General features: G+C 37.6%; 1 protein-coding gene across 1 annotated transcript; it reads left to right on the plus strand.

Moving 5' to 3' along the window:
* Positions 1–13152: 13152 nt before the first annotated feature.
* On the plus strand, positions 13153–13965 carry LOC149892060 (uncharacterized). The gene has a single exon (XM_090078056.1). It carries the CDS (start codon positions 13153–13155, stop codon positions 13963–13965), a length of 813 nt encoding a protein of 270 aa, XP_089934182.1.
* The last annotated feature ends 9027 nt before the right edge of the window (positions 13966–22992 follow it).

Genomic DNA, 22992 nt, shown 5'->3' on the forward strand with positions numbered 1-22992 from the left:
ATTATTATCATTTTAAGAAAAATTGTTCTTAAATCTTGCATGAGGATGGCATGTTAAACATGTAATAATATTGTTATCGAACACAATAATAAAAAGCTATGATCAATCAAAACTGGCGCATTAACAATAAAGATTAAAACTAGAGACTACAATATTGCTCGTGTGATTTTTTGGAAGCTATTTATGTCTTTTACATCGATTTATTAAGATTCTTGCAAACTTTGAAATACTTCTTTAAGTTGTATGTAGTTCTTGTTTTAGACTACTTATGGACTTTATTCGGACCTTGACTATTTCATGGTCCAAGCAATGAACCAAGCAATATTTCCTTACACCAGGGTATGGGCGTCATCATCGGTTTTTCCTATTGATTTTAATTCTTTTTGTTAATTTATCATTTATTCATATATTCTGACGGATGCATAAAAACCAAAGTTTTTTCCTAAGTAAATAAATAAAATGTTTCTTGCTTGAAGAAAGAAAGATTGTTCTCACGCTCCGAAGATTTTGTAACTTTTTAAATCCTGGATGAACCCCACCTGTCATTTTAATTGTTTTTAAAGTTTTTCTAACGCAGTTCCTGAAAGTTAATAATTTACTTGCTCCCTGATACTGATCCTGGAGCTCATCCTTCATACCTTTTTATTAACTTGTTGATTATATGTCACTTTGTTACAACGTTTACTGCTTTTTCGTTTCATTTCTGTGATTTTCTCAAAATCACAACAACAACAAAAATCTTAACTTTGGTTGAACTGGTTATCACATTTGTGCAACTTTTTTTGAGAAATGATTAAACTAACATTAAGAAAGTTATAAATCAATGTTGGTATGACAAGAAATACAACAGAATAAAACTTTGCAAGTTTTTTTCCTACATTTTTCGGTATGTCCTCTAATAAGCACTTGATGAAAAATTTTTTCTTAAGATAAAGTAAAAAGTATGACTTTATAATAGGCCAATGCTTAAAAAAGCTAACAACTTTATAACTTCACTGTTATTTTTGATAAAATTTAAATCAAACTATTACGTCCAAGAAAAAAAACGCACAAGACAGCATTAAAAAATTTTGCATTTTTACAACATTTTAAAAATTTTAATACTTGATATGGACACATACGCATAAAATAACATTTTTTGATTAAACAGTAGTAAGTAATAAAATTCAAATAGTTCTCAACAGAAAAATTTTATATCTATATAAATGTTTGCTGTTGAAAACATCAACGTAGTTTCGAAGTCTTTGGCTATACTCATAGCAGCCGAGAGAAATTTCGGGTCCCGGGGAAGTTTTCTTAAGAGGCCCTCATTATGATCAATTTTATACCCAGGACCAAAAGAAGCGTGCTCTGGGCATTGAAAATTAAAAATAAAAGTTAATTAAATCTTTTAAAAGTCAAAACTATAGAAATCTTTTGAAAATTATTTTTAAAAATTTGTTTGTACTCACACGGGGCCCCCGGAAATCTCCTCCGTTCACCCCCCACCCGCCCACCCCCATCCCCCTCTCGGCGGTCATGGCTTTACTCTGGGTGAGCAGTCCCTCTTTTGAATCTTTATCATGATTGACAAATCATAATAGCTATTAGCTTGTTTACTGTAAAGAACGAGTGGGAATTTTTTCTAATCGATGTAATATTTGGTGTGTGAAAAATTATATGGTTCTTTGGGAGTGATACTGCAACCACGATACTACAATTTAACGGTTACCTGACAAAAGTAGAGACTCAAATGGGGATTTAAGTCTAATTGCTAATTTAAAATTATCGATACTTAATTTATCCCGATAATTAGAAGAACGTTAAATAATAATTTGATTAGATACTTCAATATGGCAAAACAGAATGTTTATTTTTAAAACAGTGTGGTTTTCTTAAAGTAATGAATTCTCATTGTGCTATTTAAAAATATTTTGGGGCGGACGTATATTTAATGTAAACTGGAAAAAGGCATGGATTTTTACATTTTTATCCAAATAGACTAGAAAGCCTATCCATCGTACTGTTCATCATCTATCCATTGTACTGTTCATCATCTATCCATTGTACTGTTTATCATCTATCCATTGCACTGTTCATCATCTATCCATTATACTGTTCATCATCTATCCATTGTACTGTTTAATATTTACCCATTGTGCTGTTCATCATCTATCCATCATACTGTTTGTCATCTATTCATTGTACTGTTCATTATCTACCTAATGTATTGTTCATCATCTGTCGATTGTACTGTTCATCATCTCTCCATCTTACTGTTCAAATAGCTGACCTTAAACCCCAAAGAACTTTGATGTTTAAAAGAGTACATAATTAACAGTTAAAACATTTTCGAGTATTAACAAAAAAAAAAAAAGAAGAAAATAGAAACTTTCAAAATGGTACCAGAAGGTAACTAATAAGTCTCCACTAATTATATTCTCCACTAAAATTATATTCTCCACTAAAATTATATTCTCCACTAAAATTATATTCTCCACTTAAATTATATTCTCCACTAAAATTATATTCTAGTTTAAGGAAAAAAAATTATCAAAACTTTGTATATTTATATTTATCATAAGAACTACTAAGCCAGTCAAAATGACTGGGTTCAATTTTCAAGCAAAAAAGTTACCCATTACAAATAAATATTTTTTTGCAACAACTGCATGACTTTTATAAGTATTTGATAGTAATAAATTTTGTGAATTGTTTTTTTTTTTTTTTTATATATGCGTTCCTATTACAATTGTTTAGTACTATTCCTTTTTATACCGGCACCAGTCAAAATGACTGGTGCCTCAAAGTCCAGACTATATCAAAGATGGGTCTAAATCAAAGTTATAGACATAAAAGTGAACATATAGACAAAACAAATTTACAATTTTTTTGTCTACCTACTGATTTTCTTTACATAAACATTTCTCGTTTATTCGTTGATGTTTATTCGATGTGCATCTTTGTGCAATTTTGTGAAAAACTTTTGTTTTTGAGTTTATATTACTGTTTTGTGGATTTGTGACCCCATTTCTTAGGTTTCTTTGGATTGTATTGTTTGAGCCTAGATTTCCCTTTTAATGGAACTATTTGTTCATCAATACATAATAATTCTGATGGTTTTAGATTTGAAAATTGTTTTTGTGAATGATCGACAAGGGGACGGATCTTATAAAATCAAAGGAAACATTTTATATGCCAATAACAACTACTAAGAAAGTGTTTAGAAAATTACTTTTTTAAAAAAAATTACTTAGTTTTCTCCTTAGAGTTCTCCCCATTTTCATGATTGATTTTTCTTTTAATATCTATTCCACCAAACGGGTATTTCAAATAATATTGCGAAATTATTAGAAAAAATAAATGATATTCCTGAGGAATGTTCCGACATCGAAGACGATGAAATGTATGATAGTGAAGGTGAGTTAGTTGATGCAAAAATGCGTCGTATGGTGAAGATCATATAATTGCCGAAGACATTAGCAATTACGAAGATTATGAAGATGAGTCTTTCGATGAAAAAGAAAATAACATGAACATTTTGAATAATACAAGAAAAAGAAAAAGGAATACCCAACTTTCAACGTCTGAAGATGAAAGCGAAGGAGAGGAAATTGAAAAAGAAATTGCATCCGATGGCACTGTTTGGGAGAAATTGAAAGGCTGTACACCTGGTAGAAAACCAATTCATAATATTTTCAAAGATGTGGCCGGTCCTACAGGACGTTCAAAAAAACATATCATGAAAGACAAGTATAGTAGTGTATTTTCTTTGATCATAACCGATCCTATGATAGAGCACATTCAATCGTGTACGGAAGAGGAAGCTTCAAGAGTTTTAGGGCGACCTTGGACAATAACCAAATCAAAATTACTGGGCTTTATTGACATTCTTTATGCTGGTGGTGCATATGAAGTAAAAAATTTGAAACTCTCTTATTTGTGGAGTAAAAAAAGGGGACCAGATTTCTTTACATCTGCCATGAGCAGGAATAATTTTACGGAAATTTTGCAGTTTACACAGTTTGACAATAAGAATAAAAGAACCCAGAGGTTGGCTATTGACGAATTCGCCCTAATTTCTATGATATGGAATGCATATATTGATAATAACCAAAACTGTTATAAACCTGCCGAAAATATAACAATTGATGAACAATTATTTCCAACAAAAGCAAGGTGTAGGTTAACGCAATTTATGCCTAACAAACCGGATAAGTTTGGGATAAAATTTTGGTTAGCAGCTGATGTGAAAACCAAATATATAATAAATGGCTTTCCATATCTAGGAAAAGGCAAGGTCAGAGAAAATTCAACCCCTCTTAGGAAATTCGTTGTTATAAAACTTATGGAGCCCTACATCATAAAAGGACGATGCGTCACAACTGACAACTTTTTTACAAGTGCATCTCTGGCTTATAAATTATTAGCTAAAAAAAAACAGCAATAATTGGAACTATACGCGCAAATAAAAAGGAGTTGCCAAGATTAGTCAAACAAAAAAAAGATAGTATGCCTCGTTTTTCAACAACTTTATTCAGATCTAAACATAATCTCCTCACCATTTACAAAAGCAAACCAACTAAAAAGATCCTTGTATTGAGTACAAAACATAAATTGGTAATTATAAATCAACACGGGAAACATTTACTCGAAACAGTTGCTTATTATTACAAAACCAAATTTGGTGTGGATGCGTCTGACAAAATGGTCAGAATATATTCAGTGAAATCTGGTTCGAGGAGATGGCCTCTGCAGGTTTTTTTCAACATCTTGGACTTAGCTTGTATTAATGCGTGGGTGTTGTATAATACTGGAGAAAAGGTCACAAGAAAAGAGTTTATGTTTAAATTGGCAGATGAGCTTGTTAGTACATGTTTATTTTTTTTTATAAGCATATGAAATTTTTGAAACAGGCTCGGGTATGCTTAAGCAAAAAGTTAAAAGAGGCTCAAAAATATGCTTAAGCTTAAGCATATTTCTAATAAAATATGCTTATTTCAATACTTTCTTAAAGTGTGCGCGTTACTAAAGGTTAATGGGTATAAGAAAAATAAAAAATTGACTTATGCTCTGTATTTGCTTTGGTTTTAATGTAGCTGACTTAATGTTATAGTATAATAACAAAAAATGAAACATATATACTATATACAAATGTTATCAATGAAATCAAAGATAGAACTTAGAAATAAAATAAACATTTTAAATATGGTATTAAATAAACTATACATTAAAAGCGAGAGAGAGAAAAAAAAAAAAAAAGACAGAGAAATAAAGCACTTCTGAGCGACTCTTAAACTTTATGTTTTTATGTTTAAGTATTCAGGTTTAGGTTTTGCAACACAATGACTTCATTACTTCATAAAGTCGTTGCATTGCAAAACATAAACTTCGATTTTTGTTGTTTTTGTTGGTTTAAATTTAGAAATATATATATTTAAAGTTTTTAATTAAATAAAGTTTAAATTTTTAAAATAGTTTATCGAGGCTCAGGAATATGCTTATATATGCTTATTTTTTTTAAAAATCTGAGCCTCCATATGCTTACAAGTGTTTTGCTTATAAAAAAAAACAGCATGTAATTACAAGAATCCAATAATGGATCATTCAGTCCAAAAGATGGAAGAAACATCTATCAATGCACCCAAGATGCGAAAATGGTGTCAAGTTGGTCAATGCCGTAATAATAAAACAACAATGTGTATTTTATGTAAAAAATATGTATTTAGGAAATGTACTCGACGAAAAAAATATGTTTGCGAAAAATGTGAAAAGTAATTATTTTGTGATGACTGATGAGATTTGTATTCTGTTTACTTTTGTTTTTTTCTTAGTTTAATATTATTTTTTATCTTTATTTTGAATTAGAGTATAAAATCATTTGTATAATTTACTGTGATATTTAATATTCATAAATAAAACTGTCGTTATTTGGATTTAATTACCAATATTATTTTTTATTTAGCCCTTTCCACAACCTATTTAGGTTTTATTATACATCAAAAATTATATATTTAATAATTTTTATAGAGCAATTCATTAAAAAAAATGTTTAGCAATATCAATTACTCAGTATTTGTCAACCAGTCAGGTTTTGTAGCTACAAAACTAGTTGACATTTTGTATTATTTATTATTATCTCTAGTTATTCATGTACTTAAGTAGTTAAGTAAATGATCTCAATTTCTATATCATCATCAGTGTCATTTCTTAAAATATTAAGAATGTCTAGCTATATAAAATTTAGCTTAAAACTTGGTTCTAATGCTGTTATCTTGAATAACTAAAAGGAAGTTGATGTGACTGGTTAGACGAGACCAAAACTTTTCGACGAATCCGACAGACTTTAATGTAATTCAATTTCTATTGTTTAAAACAAAAGATTTGTAACAATACGTAACGAGCGCGATTCGCAAAAAAAAAAAAAAAAAAACAATATCGTTGCACGTCCATCTCTTATACGTCCATGATCCTATCGAGGATTTTTGGACTGAAATTAAAAGATTGGTGTATGCAGATGATTGGTAAGCTGAAAATCTCCGCCAACTAGGAAATCGAATCGAGTATAGTATGAAAAGAAAATCGACCAAAATCGCGTATATAGGCTTGGGGCAGGTTCTTTCACAAGAGCTGACCGTGTTCCCCGAAACAGACTGATAAACGATTGAATTTTATTTTATTTTGTAAAATACAAGTTTCTTGTTACTATGGTTTTTAAATTAATAAAATTGATAACTCCGTTCAAGAAATATTCATTTTCAAAGTTTATCCGGATTTTTAGTTCTCACATGTTATTTGCTAATTTTGAGTTATTGCATAAATTATAGTATTTTTCTAAATTTTCTTTTCTAAGAGAAAACGTAACACGTAAATTATATAAAATTTATGCTAAACTACTACTAGAAAAGGAGAGTTCTGGCTCATTTTCATTTTGATGCCCGTTTTGATTTTTTTTGTTGATTGAGGGGTATGAAAATGTTTTGTCCGTTTTTGATTTTTTTTTTGAGGGGGGTGTGAAAATGTTTTTGGTGTGTGAGTGTGTTTTTTCATGAGAAAAGGATCCATGAAAAAAAATTAATGGGTGTAAAGGTGTTGAAATCGTTCGCGAAAAATTAATTTTTCTTTTTGTCTTTGTTCTTGTTCGTGTTTTTCTTCGAGAATGGACTTGTACAGTTCAATTTCTCGGTGAGCAAAACCTTTGTCCCTTAAGTATTCGATGAATTTAATGCTTCTGATATTTCCGTCGTCGTTTCGCGAGATTCTCATTTTATTTGGCCAAGAAAAAAAAAAAATTTTTTCACAAAATTAAATTTAAAAAAGGGATGCTTGAGAATGGGGAGTTCGGTCCGAGAAGCAATCCGGATCCGATGGATTCGTAACCTTTTCCGCTTTTGATGTAAAGGCCGTCTCTGACGGAGCTTCCTTTGATCCAGGGTGTTAAAAATAATCCGTTTCCTCTGTGAGTGCCCATTTTCATTCCGTGTCCATTTTTTTTGACGTAAACGACACCTCTTCCTGAAATTTTGTCGATCACAGTGGACCCAAGTGAAGAGGCAGCACCGCCTAATAAACCAGTGGCAACAACGGGAGCGGCTCGAGCAGCAAGCATTCCCAATAAAGGTAAAAGAGCTCCGATGAATCCTCCTTTGACATTTGCGTTGTGTTCCACTTGAGCCTTGCTCATTTTAATGGTGACTCCAACTCCTCGATGGAGAGCGTCCAAAATTTGTTGGTGTTGTGTGTGTGTCACAAGCAAAACGTCGTTTCCGTGGAAATCCTCTCTTGAAATCCGGATGCTAACGGGTTTTCCTTCCATCATGGATTTTTTTATTTTTTCGATCTGTCCATGGGACACGTTTAATTTGACACTGATGTATTTGCTCATTTTTTTCACGAGGGAAAAAAAAATTTATTTCACTTCTCGAATGTGATATCGGATCGTGACGTCCTCTCCGCGAAAGTCGATTAAATTTCCGTTTTGATCGACAACGCGTGTGATCATCGTGGAAATTTCATGGACCTTGACAGGGAGGTAGACCAAATGGGTGGGTCTTTCGATGATTTTGAATCCAGGACCGACGGATGGGTAAAAGGAGTAAATGCAATTGAGTTGTGATCCGTTGATGTAGGCTGATCCGATGACGTTGTTGACGATTCTGATCGTGTTGACGCTTGAAATCCTGACAATGTCGTCTGACTCGTATTCTGAATTGGAGTCCAATTGTCTTTTTGTGAATCCCAAAAGAGAGGCGATGCTGTTTTCGACGTTCAGGTCCATCAAATAATTCACTCCGAGTTTGATGGTTGATTTTAAAGTGTTTGAGTTGGATCCGATTTTGATGTTTTCAGGTGAGTAGCTGATCTTATTCGCAGCGACGTAGCTTGCGCTTTGTGACGCGTAATTTTTGATTGTGCTTGAGACGGTTTTTTGCAAATAATTGTTGATGTCGATGATGTCGTAGCTTCCGTCTGGGATGACGACGTTTTCCCAATTGGCTCCGTTGTTCATGCTGTACCGGAAAGAATTGTTTTTGCTTGTGATGTTTGGAAAGCTGTTGTACGTCTCCAGACCGAGAAAAGCCATCTCGTATGTTTTTTCTTTTTCAAAGACGATTTTGTCCAAAAATTCTGTTATGATTACGTTGGAATTTCCATTCACGTCGATGATGATGCCAGACATTTTTCTTAATGGACAAAAATTTTTTCAAAAGGATTCTTTCGGGAAAAAAAAATCGTCGAATCCGCTTCGATATTTTCCCTCGTATTTTTTTGAGGTTAAATCGATGACGGCAAATCCGTGGTTTTGAGACCAACAACGCTTGCAAAATTTTTTGAATTCTTCTTTTCCCATGTCGCTCGAAACGTGGTCTCGAAAAATGTGGTCCATATTTTTTGAATCTTGAGGAAACAGACAAATGAAGTTTGTGTTTTCTCGGATGGTTTGTCGTGGGAGCATGAAGTAATTTTGAGCGAGGTAGAAGCAGTCGACGTTGGAGTGTCTTCCGCGGATGTAATATTTTTCGCACTTGTTTTGCTTGGTTAATTGAAGGTCGTCAAAGATCATCAAATTGTTTTTTGTTGAATCGTGGTCTTCAGGTTCAGGAACATCGTCAGCCGTTTCGAAAAATTGACAATTCATGTCCTCGGTTTCGGAAAAATTTTTTGAAAGGTCGTTAATGACGCATTCAGGGTTTAAATTCAATTTTTCCATTTCGTTTTGCACCTTGAACAAATCGAGAATGATCTTTTTCGGCAAATTTTTTTCGAACGAGCTTTTCAGTATTTTGTACTCGGGTTGGAAAAGAGATTTTCCAAAGACTTGCAAATGGTTATAATCTAGCCATCCAGGTTTGAGCAGTAAATTGAGAAGCAAGGTTGTTTTTCCGCAACCGGACTTTCCAACGATGATTCCTCGAATGCTTCTCGGCAAAAGCGGGTTGTTGTCCTTTTGCTTTTCCCAATATTCCATGACAAATCTGTCACTTCCATTTTTTTGATGAAAAAAAATTTTTTTTCAATAAAATGTACTGCGTCAAATGCAAAAGAGAAACCGAAACCATTCATTTGAGAAACGAGGTGTCAAAAAACAACAGAAACATGATCAAAGGAACATGTGATTCTTGTGGAACGACCAAATGCCAGTTTGTTTCTTCGCATGCAACAAAAGGGGGTGACTTGGTCGAATCGATCAACAATTTTTCAAAAAAAATACAGCTTCCGTGGGCAAAATTTCCAGGAGAAATGCATATTCCAGGAATGAATTTTGCAGGACCTGGCACAAACCTGGACAAAAGGCTCACATCCACCGACATGTATCAGGAGTGGAGCAAACCGGTGGACAGAGTGGACAATGCGGCATATCACCATGATTTGGCATATAAATATTTGACCGACGTTCGAAGCAGAAATTTGGCAGATCAAATGATGCTTGAAGAAATGAACTCCATTCCAAACCCCACTCAAAAAGAAATAAACGAAAGAAAGATCATCGAGCCCATCATCAAAGCCAAAGCCAAATTCGGATTGGGCGTCTCTGCGAATCCAAAGGGTCCTAAAAAAAAAATTTTTTTTCAAGTTTGAAATGGACGGATCAGCTTGCAGAGGAGCTTCACAAACCGGTCGTTCGCCATTTTAAAAAAAGAAAAGTGTTTGTGAACGACATCGATGAAATATGGGCTGCCGATTTGGTTGACATGCAATCGTTTTCAAAGTTCAACAATGGCGTCAAATATTTGCTCATGGTGATCGACGTGTTTTCAAAGTATGGATGGATCGTTCCGTTGAAAAGCAAAACGGGTCTTGAAGTGGCTGAGGCGTTGAAAAAGATTTTTGGTGAGAGAAAATGTGTCAAAATGTGGGTGGACAAAGGAAAAGAATTTCACAACAAGCACGTGAGATCTCTGGGTGTTCGATTATATTCCACTGAAAACGAGGAAAAAAGCTGTGTCGTCGAGCGATGGAACAGAACGATGAAAGAGAGAATGTTCAAATATTTTTCAGCCAACAGCACCAACCGATACATTGACGTTTTGGACAAAATGGTGAAAAATTACAACAGCACAAAGCACTCGTCCATCAAAATGACACCGATTGAAGCCAGCGAGGAAAAGAATAAAAATATGGTCTGGATGAATCTGAATGGAAAGATGCCAAAAGAAAGACCAGAGCCGAAATTTTTAATGGGAGACAAAGTGAGGATCACAAAAAAGAAGCCTCATTTTGAAAAAGGGTACACTCTGAGATGAACCGAGGAGGTTTTCACAGTGTCCAAAGTTCAGCAAACGGATCTACCCACGTACAAAATCACTGACGCCAACGGCGAAGAGATTCAAGGCACTTTTTATGAGCAGGAGATGCAAAAGACTGATCAGAGCATATTCAGGATTGAAAAAATCGTTCGCAGAAAAAAAAGCAAATCACTGGTCAAATGGAAAGGATATCCAGAATCGTTCAACTCATGGGTGAGCAATGATGAATTGATCCGTCTGAAAAAAATGAGTTAAAAAAATTTTCTTTTCATATTAAAAAGATGAATTTCGTGACGATTGAGAATTTTGATGACGGCAAATTGTCGGTTGGAGAGATTTATTCCGCAACCAAACCAGTTCAGTTCCAAAAGATTCCGCTCTTTTATGAGTACCCCTCTGGGAAAGCACCTTTCATTTTGAGGACACCTGTTTTGTTTTCTCTGGGTGTGTTTGAGAACTGCAGCTTTGGAACGAAAGAACTGGAGGGATATTCCATGTCCTTTCTCGGTTTCGACGAGAAAAAAGGGATGAGCGAAAAAGAAAAAAAGTTCATCGATGTGATTGAAAAGGTATCAAAATTTCTTCGCGAAAAAGTCAAGGAAATGACTCCCACTTTGAAAAAGGGAGGGAGAACAAAGAAAATAATGACAGAGGACTTGTCCATTTTGAAAAAGAAATCCGATAATCCGAATGAATCTCCCATTATTTTCGGAAAGTTGTTCACAAAGAAAAACGAGAAGGGCATTGAAGTGTCTTCTTCGTTTTTCAAAAAGAAAGCGAAAAAGCTGGTGAAGGTGTGTCCTTTAGAATATGTTCGACAAAAGTGTTTTGTCGTCGCCTCTTTGAGAATCGAAGGTGTTTTTGTCGGAGCGCAGATCGAGTCCATTCAGGTTAGGATTCCCGAAGTGGTCATCGCAAAAAACGTGACTTCTGTTCAAAGCATCATGGGCGGCGATTTGGATTAGGGGGAAATGGAATCTGAAGAAGAAATGGAATCTGAAGAAGAAATGTGAAAAAAACACGAAGAAAAAACACGAAGAAAAAAAATGAAAAAAAAATGAGTTAAAAACATTTTCTTTTCATATTAAAAATGCATGCCCCTCACAAGTTTTTCAAAAACGTTTCATCGGCAGAGAAACACGCTGATTCGAGTTTGGAGATCTCGAAAATATATTTGGGACACATGGATGAGAGGATCAAAGTGTTGGAGAGATTCAAAGAGTCGGATCGAACCAAAAATTTGGAAAATTTGGTGGAACGGATCAAAGAGCTTGAAAACCTGGTGGAGACAATCAAAAACCTGCAAAAAAAGACATCGCAAAATATTGTTGTGGCAAAAAAAGAGTTGGATCACCCAAACTGTTTTAACATAAACGGGCACCATGAAATTTTTGCTCAGAAGGACATTAAATTTTCAGCTCTTTCTCTGACGACAATATCGTTGTCTGTTGGGTTGAGTTTTGACAGAGGCATCGCTGTCGTCACTTTGATGAACAAAATAAGTGACCAATTGAACTTCTTCAAAAACGATGTGATTTTTTCAGAGTCTGTGGATGACGTCATTTTGGATGTGAGCAACAACAGCGCCAATGACGTTATTGTCAAAAAAGGTGAAAAGCTTTGCAAAATAAATCACATCGATTCGAATTAAAAAAATCTGTCTTTGTTAAAAAGATGGAGATAATCAAAAACACTGAAAAAATTTATCCGACTCTTCCAACAGCTCCGACGGATGGAGGTCACGTTTACAGACTTCAAAAAATAAGCGAGATCCAAAAAGAAATGGAGGATGAAAAAGTGAAGAGAATGGCTTTGAGCAAAAAGTACCATCGAGTGTCGAAAATCATTCGTTTCGCTGACGATGGGCTGCAAACGGTGTGCATTGCTTTGGGGATTACTGGTATTGCCCTTTTGTCAACCGTCGTTGCCACCCCAGTTTCGATTGCGTGCGAGGGGATTGCGGTTGGGATGGGTGCTTTGTCCATTTTCGGAAACCAACAAAACAAAAAAATGATGTTGAAGGCTGAAAAGCACGAAAAATTAAAGGTTCTTTCCGAGTCAAAATTGAACACGATTGGCGATCACATTTCAAAATCGCTCATGGACGGATTTGTGAGCGATTCCGAGTACGAATTGGTTCTCAGCGAGCTTCAAAAATTTAAGGTCATGGCCGAAGAAATACGGACAAATGCAAAAAGCAGCATTGACGAATTGACCAAAGAGACGTTGATCCAAAAAGGAAGAGAAGAAGCCATTCAAGCGTTTAACAACATTTTCAAAAAGGGAAAATGATCGCAAACGCAAACGCAAACGAAAACTCAAACGCAAACTCGTTTTCGTTTTCGTTTTTTTTCTCCGTATTTTAAAAATGTCCTTCTTTAAAATACACGACCCGAAAAAGAGAGATGAGATTGTCAAAGAATACATGGCCAACCGGGAAAAGCTTTACAATGAGAGCCTCAACGCGAACATTTCAGATGTGAGTTACCAGGCTGATTTGTCAAAGTTTTTCAAGCCTCTGATCGAGAGCAACGAAAAGGTGCAAAACGAGCTGAAGAGCATTGCATACAGAGAAGTTGACAACACTCCACTGGCTTTGACTTTTCCAGAAAGCCCATCTGAAAGCTTGAAAGGTGTTGAAAAAACGTTTGGAAAAATGAATGTTGGAAACATTGCTTTGGAATATTTGTCGAAATATGCAACCAAAAAATTTTCTGCAGATCGAGTTTTTGGGATTCACGCAAAAGAACGAGGAAAAATGTTTATTGGAGACAAAGAAATTTTCATCGATGAAAACGACATCATTATTGATGGAGAAAATTACAAGGGGACGATTGGTTTTTGGGAGCTGATTTCAAGATCCAGACCTGATATGACAAAGGTGACAAATGAGGACTTGGGAAATTATGAAAAAATACTGGTCGAAACAAATGCGATGGAGAGAGAAGGTAGACCCACCGTTCCAAAAGCTTCGAGAAGCGAAAAGTGGGAGAATATTGTTTCAAAAATTTGGGAGAAAAATTACAAAAAAACGAGGGTAATAAAAGGTCGTGGAGTGATCATTCTTCCGAGCGATCCAAATGCTCTTGTGCAGCGACTTGGTTTGAGCATCGCCGCTGGTCATGCTGGAAACATTGCATCGAGAAACGAAGCTGTATCCATTTGTGACGAGCTTTTGAGGCAGGGGGAAATCAACAAAGAGGAATATCGATCGATTCAAAAATACATCGAGTCGTGAAACAAAAAAAAAATTTTCTCATTTTTAAAATGCTCATCGTGAACAACAAAAGATATGTGAGAAAGAACGTTGTTGGAGGAGGAGGATTCGTTGACACGTTTAAAAATTTTTTGAGGAGAATGGCAGCCTCGAACGCATCGAGATCGTCTCTTCATTTATTGAGAAAGGCAGCGGCAAGCGAAATTGGAAGAGAGGCCATCACCGCAGCCAAATCTGCAGGAAAAGAATTGGCCACTTCAGCCATTTTGACCGCCAAAGACGTTGCCATCGACAAAGGAAAAAAAGCGATCGAAAAAGTTTACGCCAAGACAGGGACAGTGAATCCAAACCAATTGGTCAACACGATTGCAAACGAAGCGCCAAAGGTTGATCCGTACACGTATATCAATCCAATGGAAGAGCTGCACAAAAAAATGTTTGGTTCGTCCATTCGTCCAAAAAGAAAAATGACAAAAAAGAATGCGGCCAGAATTCAGGATCTCGTCAAAATGGGGAGCGGGCTTTTGATTGCGTGATTTTTTTGACGAATCAAAAATGACACAAAATTTTTTTTCTCATTAAAAAAAATGATAAACACCGACAGATTAACATTTGACGAAAAGCCTGTCTACGACACCGGCATTGAAAAAGTTGATTTTTTCGAGTACCTTCCAACAAACCTCGATTTGAATTCTTCAGGATCGATCGTTTTTGAGATTGATTGCCAGTCTGTGCAGACACTTCCGTCTGAGGCTTACATCCTCGTCGAAGGGGTTCTGAAAAAAGCAGACGGAACCGCTTACGCAGCAGCAGACAACATTGCTCTGGTGAACAACGCCATCATGTATTTGTTCAGTGACGTCACTTACGACTTATCAGGACAGCAAGTGGAAAGAGTCATGTATCCAGGTCAGGGAACAACCATGCTTGAATTGTTGAAATATCCTTTCGGTTTTCAGCTTGCCGATGGTTTGAAGCAAATATGGTACAAAGACACATCAAACGCAACTGGAACCACTGGGTTCAACGTCAGGAGAGACCACTTGTTTGCAGACACCACATCCATTGGTGCATTTTCGTTCAGGATCCCTTTAAAGCACATTTTTGGTTTTTGCGAGACTTACGACAAAGTAGTTTACGGATTCAGACACACGATCACCTTTACAAAAAAAGAATACGATGACGCCATTTACAGAGCCAGAACTGTTACTGCAGGAATGATCGACATCAAAAAATTCCGACTCTTCATGCCAAGGATTGAGCTGGATGTTTTGAAAAAATCCGAATTTTTGAACCTGATGTCAAAGAAAATCACCGTTCCAGTGGCTTACAAAGCAAACAAAGTTGAAAGGCAAGCCATTCCAGCGGGTCTCACAGAATTCACTTGGACCCTTGGAAGGATCACGGACAAAAGCGTTCCGAGATTTATCGTGTTAGGTCTTCAGACAAACAGAGGTTCCAGTCAAACCGCAAATTCAGCCGTGTTCGATCATTGTGACGTCAACAATTTTTTCGTGACCGTCAATGGGATCAAATATCCAAATTACAATTATGACCTGAATTTCGGAGAAAAGAAAATGGTCATGGCTCATTCCGATGCGTTCACTTTTGACGAAAAATATTATGGCACAAACGAGCTTGTTTGTCAATCAGGTTTGACTCTGCTTGAATACAAAAATTTTTTTCCGTTGTTTTTTGTCGACATCAGCAAGCAAAAGGAAAGAGTTGTTTCCGAAACGGCTGAATTGGTTGTCAACCTAAAATTCAGAACGGCTGTTCCAGACAACACCGTTATTTTTGCAGTGATCATTTCCGACAAATTGATCCAATTTTCTTCAGACGGGACCAACATGAGCGCTGCTTATTAGATCAAAAAAACCGTCACGAGATTCTTGACAAAAAAATTGATTTAAAAAAAAATTTTTTCTTTTCAAAAAAACATGAGACTGACGAAAAATTATCTGAAAAATTTGCTGAGAGAGAATGGTGTCACAAAAACCTCAAACAATTTGTTGACTTTGATGATGATTGCGGTTGAGAACAATCTCGTGAGCAAAGATTCGCTTTTGGAAGGTGCAAAAGAATGCAGACATGTGGGTCGACCGAAAAAAGAAAATGTGAAAACGGAAAATGTGAAAAAACCGATCGACCCAAAATACGAGAGGCTTGGTTCGATTCGAAAAAAACCTGTGTCTGTGAAAACGACCAACATCGAAACAGGAGATGTGGTTGAATACGGATCCCTTTACGAAGCGATGAAAAAGACGGGTCATGGCTGGAGATATTTGGAGCGTCGTGATGGAAAAGTGGATAATGGAATCAAGATTGAGATCTTCAATTCTGAAAAACTCGAAAACAGAAAAAAAACTCCAAGTCCTAAAAAATGAAAAGTCCGAAAAAAAATTTTCAATTCTCGGAAAAAAAGAATTGAAAAAAAACCGAAAAAAAATTTTCTTGGCATAATAAAAATGGAAAGCAAAATGCGAAAAATCGGAAAAACCAAAAAAATTGAATTTGAGCTAAAAAATTTTCTTGGCAATAAAAAAATGGAAAACAAAACTGTCAAAGAATTGCGAGAAATCGCCAAAGCTCAAAAATTGAAAAATTATTCAAAGATGCGAAAGGATGAACTCGTTGAAGCAATAAAAAACGCGAGACCTGTCATTGCTCCTCGTCCTGATCCTCGTTCGATCGCTCCGCGTCAAATTGTTCAAAAGCCTGTCATTGCTCCGAAATCATCAACAATTCCACAAAGACCAAACACGTGGAAACCAGCTCTTCCTCAAAAACCATCCCATTTGCAATATCCTGTCGTTGCGACTGTTCCAGTGCCATCACATTACCTCATTGACGATCCTGTTCCAGATTCGACTCCTGTGATGACTCCTGGAGTTTTTTCAAGTTTTTCGACAGCTGTGAAAAATGCGGTCGTCAACAGTTTCAACAGCTTGCTTGAGTTTGTTGATCCTTTTGTTCCAGAGGCTGTGAAGAAAACAGTGAGCAATGTGGGGAGCGAAGTGAAGAGAAAAGTGGACTCTCTCAAATCAATGGCTCTCAAAGCAATCGCGCGATCAGCAGTTTACAAACCACTCAAGCCACTCATTGATTTTCATTTGACCGATCACGCGCTGAGGCGTGTTGCCAAACAATTTTCGCATCAGGTCAAAGGAAACCAAAAGGACGCTTCTGCCTTTTTGAATTTGGCAAAAGATGGCGTGATCAAAATTCTTCAAGAGAATAAAAACAAAAAAGCGAGCCTCGTTTTGACAATCGATATGGAGAGCGTCAACCTCACTACAGGAGAGGAGGTGCATCGAATCGTTCCTTTTTTGTCAAAAGCTGGAATCATTTTGGAGTCGACGGACTTGGGAGAATTTTATGAAAAAGCAAAAGAGGAGATCCTGAAAAACATGGAAAAATACAACAAAATGGGCTCGAATTGCACAGTGTCAGCCATCTTGAAAATGGACATCAATTTAATTGACTACAGACCCATCGGTGGTCGGTCGTATATCCCTCTCGACGATTTTCTGTCGAGCAAAAAAGCAATCATCAACCTGGTGAACGAAGACAATGAATGCTTCAAGTGGAGCGTCACCAGGGCGTTGAACATGAAAGAAAAAAATGGAGAAAGAATTGACAAAGACTTGATTGAACAATCGAAAGCGTTGAATTGGGGAGGGATTGAATTTCCGGTCAAACTCGATCAAATAAAAAAATTTGAAAAAAACAATCCAGACATCAGCGTCAACGTTTTTGGTTACGAAAAAAAATCCATTCACCCTTTGCGAATATCGAAATGCTTGAACAGAAAGCATGAAATCGATTTGCTTCTTGTTTCAGACGAAAAAACGAATCATTATTGCCTGATCAAAAATCTGAGTCGACTCATTTCATCCCAAGCATCCAACAGAAACGGGAGAAAATATTTTTGCAGAAATTGCTTGCAAGGGATGAAAAGCGAGGAGGATCTTTCAAAACATTCGACCTATTGCAGAGAGCACAGCGCGACACGAATGGATCTTCCTCCAGAAAATTCGTTCATGAAATTTGGACACATCGAAAGGTCGATGAGGGTTCCATTTGTGGTTTACGCGGATTTTGAAAGCTTTGTCAAACCGATGCACTCGTGCGAACAAAACCTAGACCAGTCTTACACCAAAAAGTTTCAAAGTCACATTCCGAGCTCCTTTTCCTTTTACATCAAATGTTTTGACGAAACCGTTTATGATGGCGAACCATTCATTTCCGAATCGTCGATTTTTTGTCGAAAGTTTGGAAAAAGAAATAAAAGAAATTTTCAGGAAAAACTTGAAAAAAATATGGTCTTCACAAAGGAGGATGAAAATAATTTCAATTCCGCGACGGTTTGTCACATTTGCGAAGAAAAAATTCTCGATGCAGAAAAGGTGCGCGGTCACTGCCATTTCACTGGAAAATATCGGGGAGCGGCACACAACGAATGCAATTTAAAATACAAAGTCCCGAAATTCATTCCTGTCGTTTTTCACAATCTGTCAGGTTACGACAGCCATTTGTTTATCAAAAAATTGGGAGGAGAAATAACCTGCATCCCATGCAACGAGGAAAAATACATCCGCTTCTCGAAAAAAATCAAAGTGGGAGAGTACACTGGGAAAAACGGAAAACCCAAAGAAAAAAAAATTGAATTGAGGTTCATCGACAGTTTTAAATTCATGGCCTCCAGTTTGGAAACTTTGTCGAAAAATTTAAAGCTGGAAGAGTTCAAAAACCTCTCAAAATTTTTTGAAGGAGAAAAATTCGATTTGATTCGAAAAAAAGGCGTTTACCCTTACGGTTGGATGGACGGATTCGATAAATTTCAAGAAACGCAATTGCCTCCAAAAGAAGCGTTTTTCTCAGAACTCAACCACAATGAAATAAGCGACGAAGATTACGCGCATGCGCAAACTGTTTGGAACGTGTTTCAATGCGAAACGTTCAGAGATTATCACGATTTGTACAACGTGTCGGATGTTTTGATTCTGGCCGACGTCTTTGAAAATTTCCGGGACGTTTGCATGAAACATTACAAGCTCGACCCAGCCTGGTATTACACGTCTCCCGGGTTGGCTTGGGACGCTTGTTTGAAACTGACAAAAATAAAAATGGAGTTGTTGAGCGACCCAGACATGCTTCGAATGATGCAAAAAGGAACACGTGGAGGGATAAGCATGATCTCCACCCGGCATGGAAAATCGAACAACAAATACATGGGCGACTCGTACGATCCAAGCCAACCATCAAAATTCATTCAATACTTGGACGCCAACAACCTGTACGGATGGGCCATGTGCAAACCTCTTCCCACTCACGGTTTCAAATGGATGTCAGAAGACGAACTGTCAGATTGGCGATCGGTTCCATGCATTTTGGAGGTTGATTTGGATTATCCTGAAAGCCTTCACGATGAACACAGCGATTATCAGTTGGCCCCCGAGAGAATGAAAATCGGAAAAGTGGATAAGCTCGTTCCAAATTTAAACGACAAAAAAAAATATGTCCTTCACTGCGAAAACCTGACATTGTATGAACGATTGGGGATGAAAATCTCAAAGGTGCACAGAGGAATGAAATTTGAGCAACGTGATTGGATGAAACCATACATCGACCTCAACACCGAATTGAGAACAAAAGCCACCAGCGAGTTTGAAAAGGAATTTTTCAAGCTGATGAACAATTCGGTGTTTGGAAAAACCATGGAGAACATTGAAAAGCGAGTGGACGTGAGACTGGTGACAGAAAAGGAAAAGGCAATCAAGTTGTCAGCCAAACCAAATTACGACCGGCACACGATTTTCGACGAAAACTTGATTGCCGTTCACATGAAGAGGACATCAGTTTTTTACAACAAACCCATTTTTTTGGGGATGTCCATTTTGGATTTGAGCAAAACCTTGATGTTTGAGTTCCATTACGACTTCATCAAAAAGAAATATCCTGGTGGTGACGCAAAGCTGCTGATGACAGACACGGACTCGCTGGTTTATGAAATAAAAACGGACGATTTCTACAAGGACATTTCCGACGATGTGGAAAAAAAATTCGACACGAGCGATTTCAGCAAAAGCCATCCAGCCATTCAAAACGTTGGGTTCAAAGTGGGTTTAAACAAAAAGGTCATTGGGATGTTCAAAGACGAAACCGGAGGAAAACAGATTGAAGAGTTTGTTGGCCTCCGGTCAAAATTGTACTCTTACAAAATACATCAAGAAGAGCACAAAAAATGCAAAGGAGTCAAAAAATATGTCGTCGAAAAATACATCACACATGACGATTACAAAAAATGTCTCGAAACCAAAAAAGAAAAGATTAACAAAATGAATGTCATCCGATCCCATTTGCATGACGTTTACACGGAGGAGATCAACAAAACCTCTCTCAGCTCCGACGATGACAAAAGAATCATTTTGGATGATGGGGTTCACACGTTGGCTTATGGGCATTACAAAAAAAGACCAAAGCAAGAGCCAGAGCAAGAGTCAGAGCCAGAGCAAGAGTCAGAGCCAGAGTCAGAGGCAGAGGAAGAGTCAGAGTCAGAGTCAGAGGCAGAGGAAGAGTCAGAGTTAGAGGCAGAGCAAGAGTCAGAGGCAGAGTCAGAGGCAGAGTCAGAGGCAGAGTCAGAGGCAGAATCAGAGCAAGAGTCAGAGTCAGAGGCAGAGTCAGAGCCAGAGTCAGAGGCAGAGGAAGAGTCAGAGTCAGAGTCAGAGGCAGAGGCAGAGTCAGAGGCAGAGGAAGAGGAAGAGTCAGAGTCAGAGGCAGAGGCAGAGGCAGAGGAAGAGTCAGAGGCAGAGGAAGAGTCAGAGGCAGAGGAAGAGTCAGAGGCAGAGTCAGAGCAAGAGCAAGAGCAAGAGCAAGAGTCAGAGGCAGAGCCAAAGCAAGAGCCAAAGAAAGAGCAAGAGTCAGAGGCAGAGCCAAAGCAAGAGCCAAAGAAAGAGCAAGAGCAAGAGTCAGAGGCAAAAAGGGCAATCGTAGAGTGCAGAAAGATAATCACAGAGAACAAAGAAATCTCAAATAGGTCAAAAATGTTGATCGCAGAGTGCAGAAGGATAATCGAGGAGACAAAAAGGTGAGTGACCAAAAAAAAAAAATGAACAAAAAAAAAATGAGAAGCAAGAAAATAAATGTGCAAAAAATTTTGACCAATTTTCAATTGACGCATGGAGTTAATTTGCCGAACGAGGCTTTGTCCACTTTTCAGTTAATGGAAGCAGCAAAAAAACTGAAAATAAAAAACTTTCGAGGGGTTTTTGTCAGAGACACATTGCCAAAAAAACCGAGAAAAAAAGAATGCGGGATTATCAACACGGGAGATTCAAGCACCGGAGGGTTTCATTGGGTGTGTTGGTTCAAAGACGGAGACGAAAAGTTCAGCTGTGACTCTTACGCTCAACCCCCTCTCGTTGAATTGGTTCAATATCTGAAAAGCCCTGTCTTTTACAACAGCAACAGGGTTCAATTTGGAAACACGTCTTATTGTGGTCACTTGTGTCTTTACGTCTTGAAAAAATGTGAAGAGGGAAACAGCTTTCAAGACGTTGTCAACACCCTTTGGTGATCACGGATCCGAAGGATCTGAAAAAATTTTCACCCTTTAAAAAAATGATTGACAAATTCAACAGAAACGAGTTCAGCGTTTATTTAGACAATCTCACATCAGACTCATCAAGCAACGTTTATATCAAAACGGATGGATCCAGCACCATCACTGCAGACATTGATTTCAACTCTCAAAAAATCATCAACCTGGCAGAACCAACCAACTCTCACGATGCTGCCACAAAAAATTACGTTGACACGCATGCATCAGGTGGAGGAACAGTTATTGGAATTGCAGACTTGGATTTGAATTTCCACAAGGCGATCAACTTGAACGAACCGACAGCTCTTCATGACGCAGCGACAAAAAATTACGTCGACGTCAGCTCGAGCATGAATGTGAAAGTAGACGGATCGAGCACCATCACTGGTGCCTTGGATTTAAACAACCACAAGTTGCTCAACGTCTCTGATCCAACCACTTCACACGACGCGGCAACAAAAGGGTACGTCGACACCAAAGTGGCTTATTCCAATATTTTGTACACAGACGTCAACATGACGCAACACAAACTGACCAATCTGTCAGAACCAGTTTCCGCATCGGATTCAGCCACCAAAAATTACGTCGACACGCATGCGTCAACTACTGTGGGAACCGCGGACTTGGATTTGAATTCTCACAAATTGATCAATGTGCTCGACCCGTCAAACGCGCAAGACGGAGCGACAAAAAGCTACGTTGACTTGTTGCTTCAAAAATCGAGTTTGACCAGTGTCGTTCCAAGCTCGAGTTTCACCAGTTTAGGTTTCAAGTCTCAGACCGTTGCAGCATTAACCACTTCTCCTGTGTTTGCGTTTTCTGGAAGATCAGGAGTGTTGAGAAGATTGTGGCTGGCTTTATACAGCACCTCTGGAACCAATATTCCCGGACAAGTTTTCATTCGAATCTTTACTGACGGAGAGATCAATGTGGGGAACTACATTGAGGTGACCGACGGAATCGGCGTAGACGCAACTGGTCTTGCCACCGATTTGCTTTTTTCTCCTTTGGGAGGAGCTTTTTACGCCAATTCTTTGCAGGGATGCAACATGTTTAACACCACTTCCTTGGGAGGATATTTCACGTTGGACATGCCTTTCAGAAACGATGTCTCCATTCAACTGGTCAACAAAAATGCCACCGCCATCACGTATTGGATTCAGCCGTTCATCTCCACACTTGCTTCCATTCCTGCCACCATCCCTCTTTTCAAGCTGTACTGCAAGTCGTTCCGATATTTGAACACCACTTATGGCAGCGAATACGTTTTGATGAACACCAACGGAAAAGGAAATGGCGTCTCGTTGAAATACATCAGGGTGCACATAATCGGCTCTTCTGGAAACTGGTGGGAATCACGAGTCAGAATGTACGATGGAAATCTGCCTCCCGGAAACGGAACCGTTCTCACTCCTTGGACTCCATACAACACCAACAATTACACG

This window comes from Hydra viridissima, unplaced genomic scaffold (assembly GCF_058129835.1).
Source record: "Hydra viridissima isolate aposymbiotic clone 2 unplaced genomic scaffold, HvirCarnegie_v1 scaffold_2, whole genome shotgun sequence".
In the NCBI taxonomy this organism is placed as follows: domain Eukaryota; kingdom Metazoa; phylum Cnidaria; class Hydrozoa; order Anthoathecata; family Hydridae; genus Hydra; species Hydra viridissima.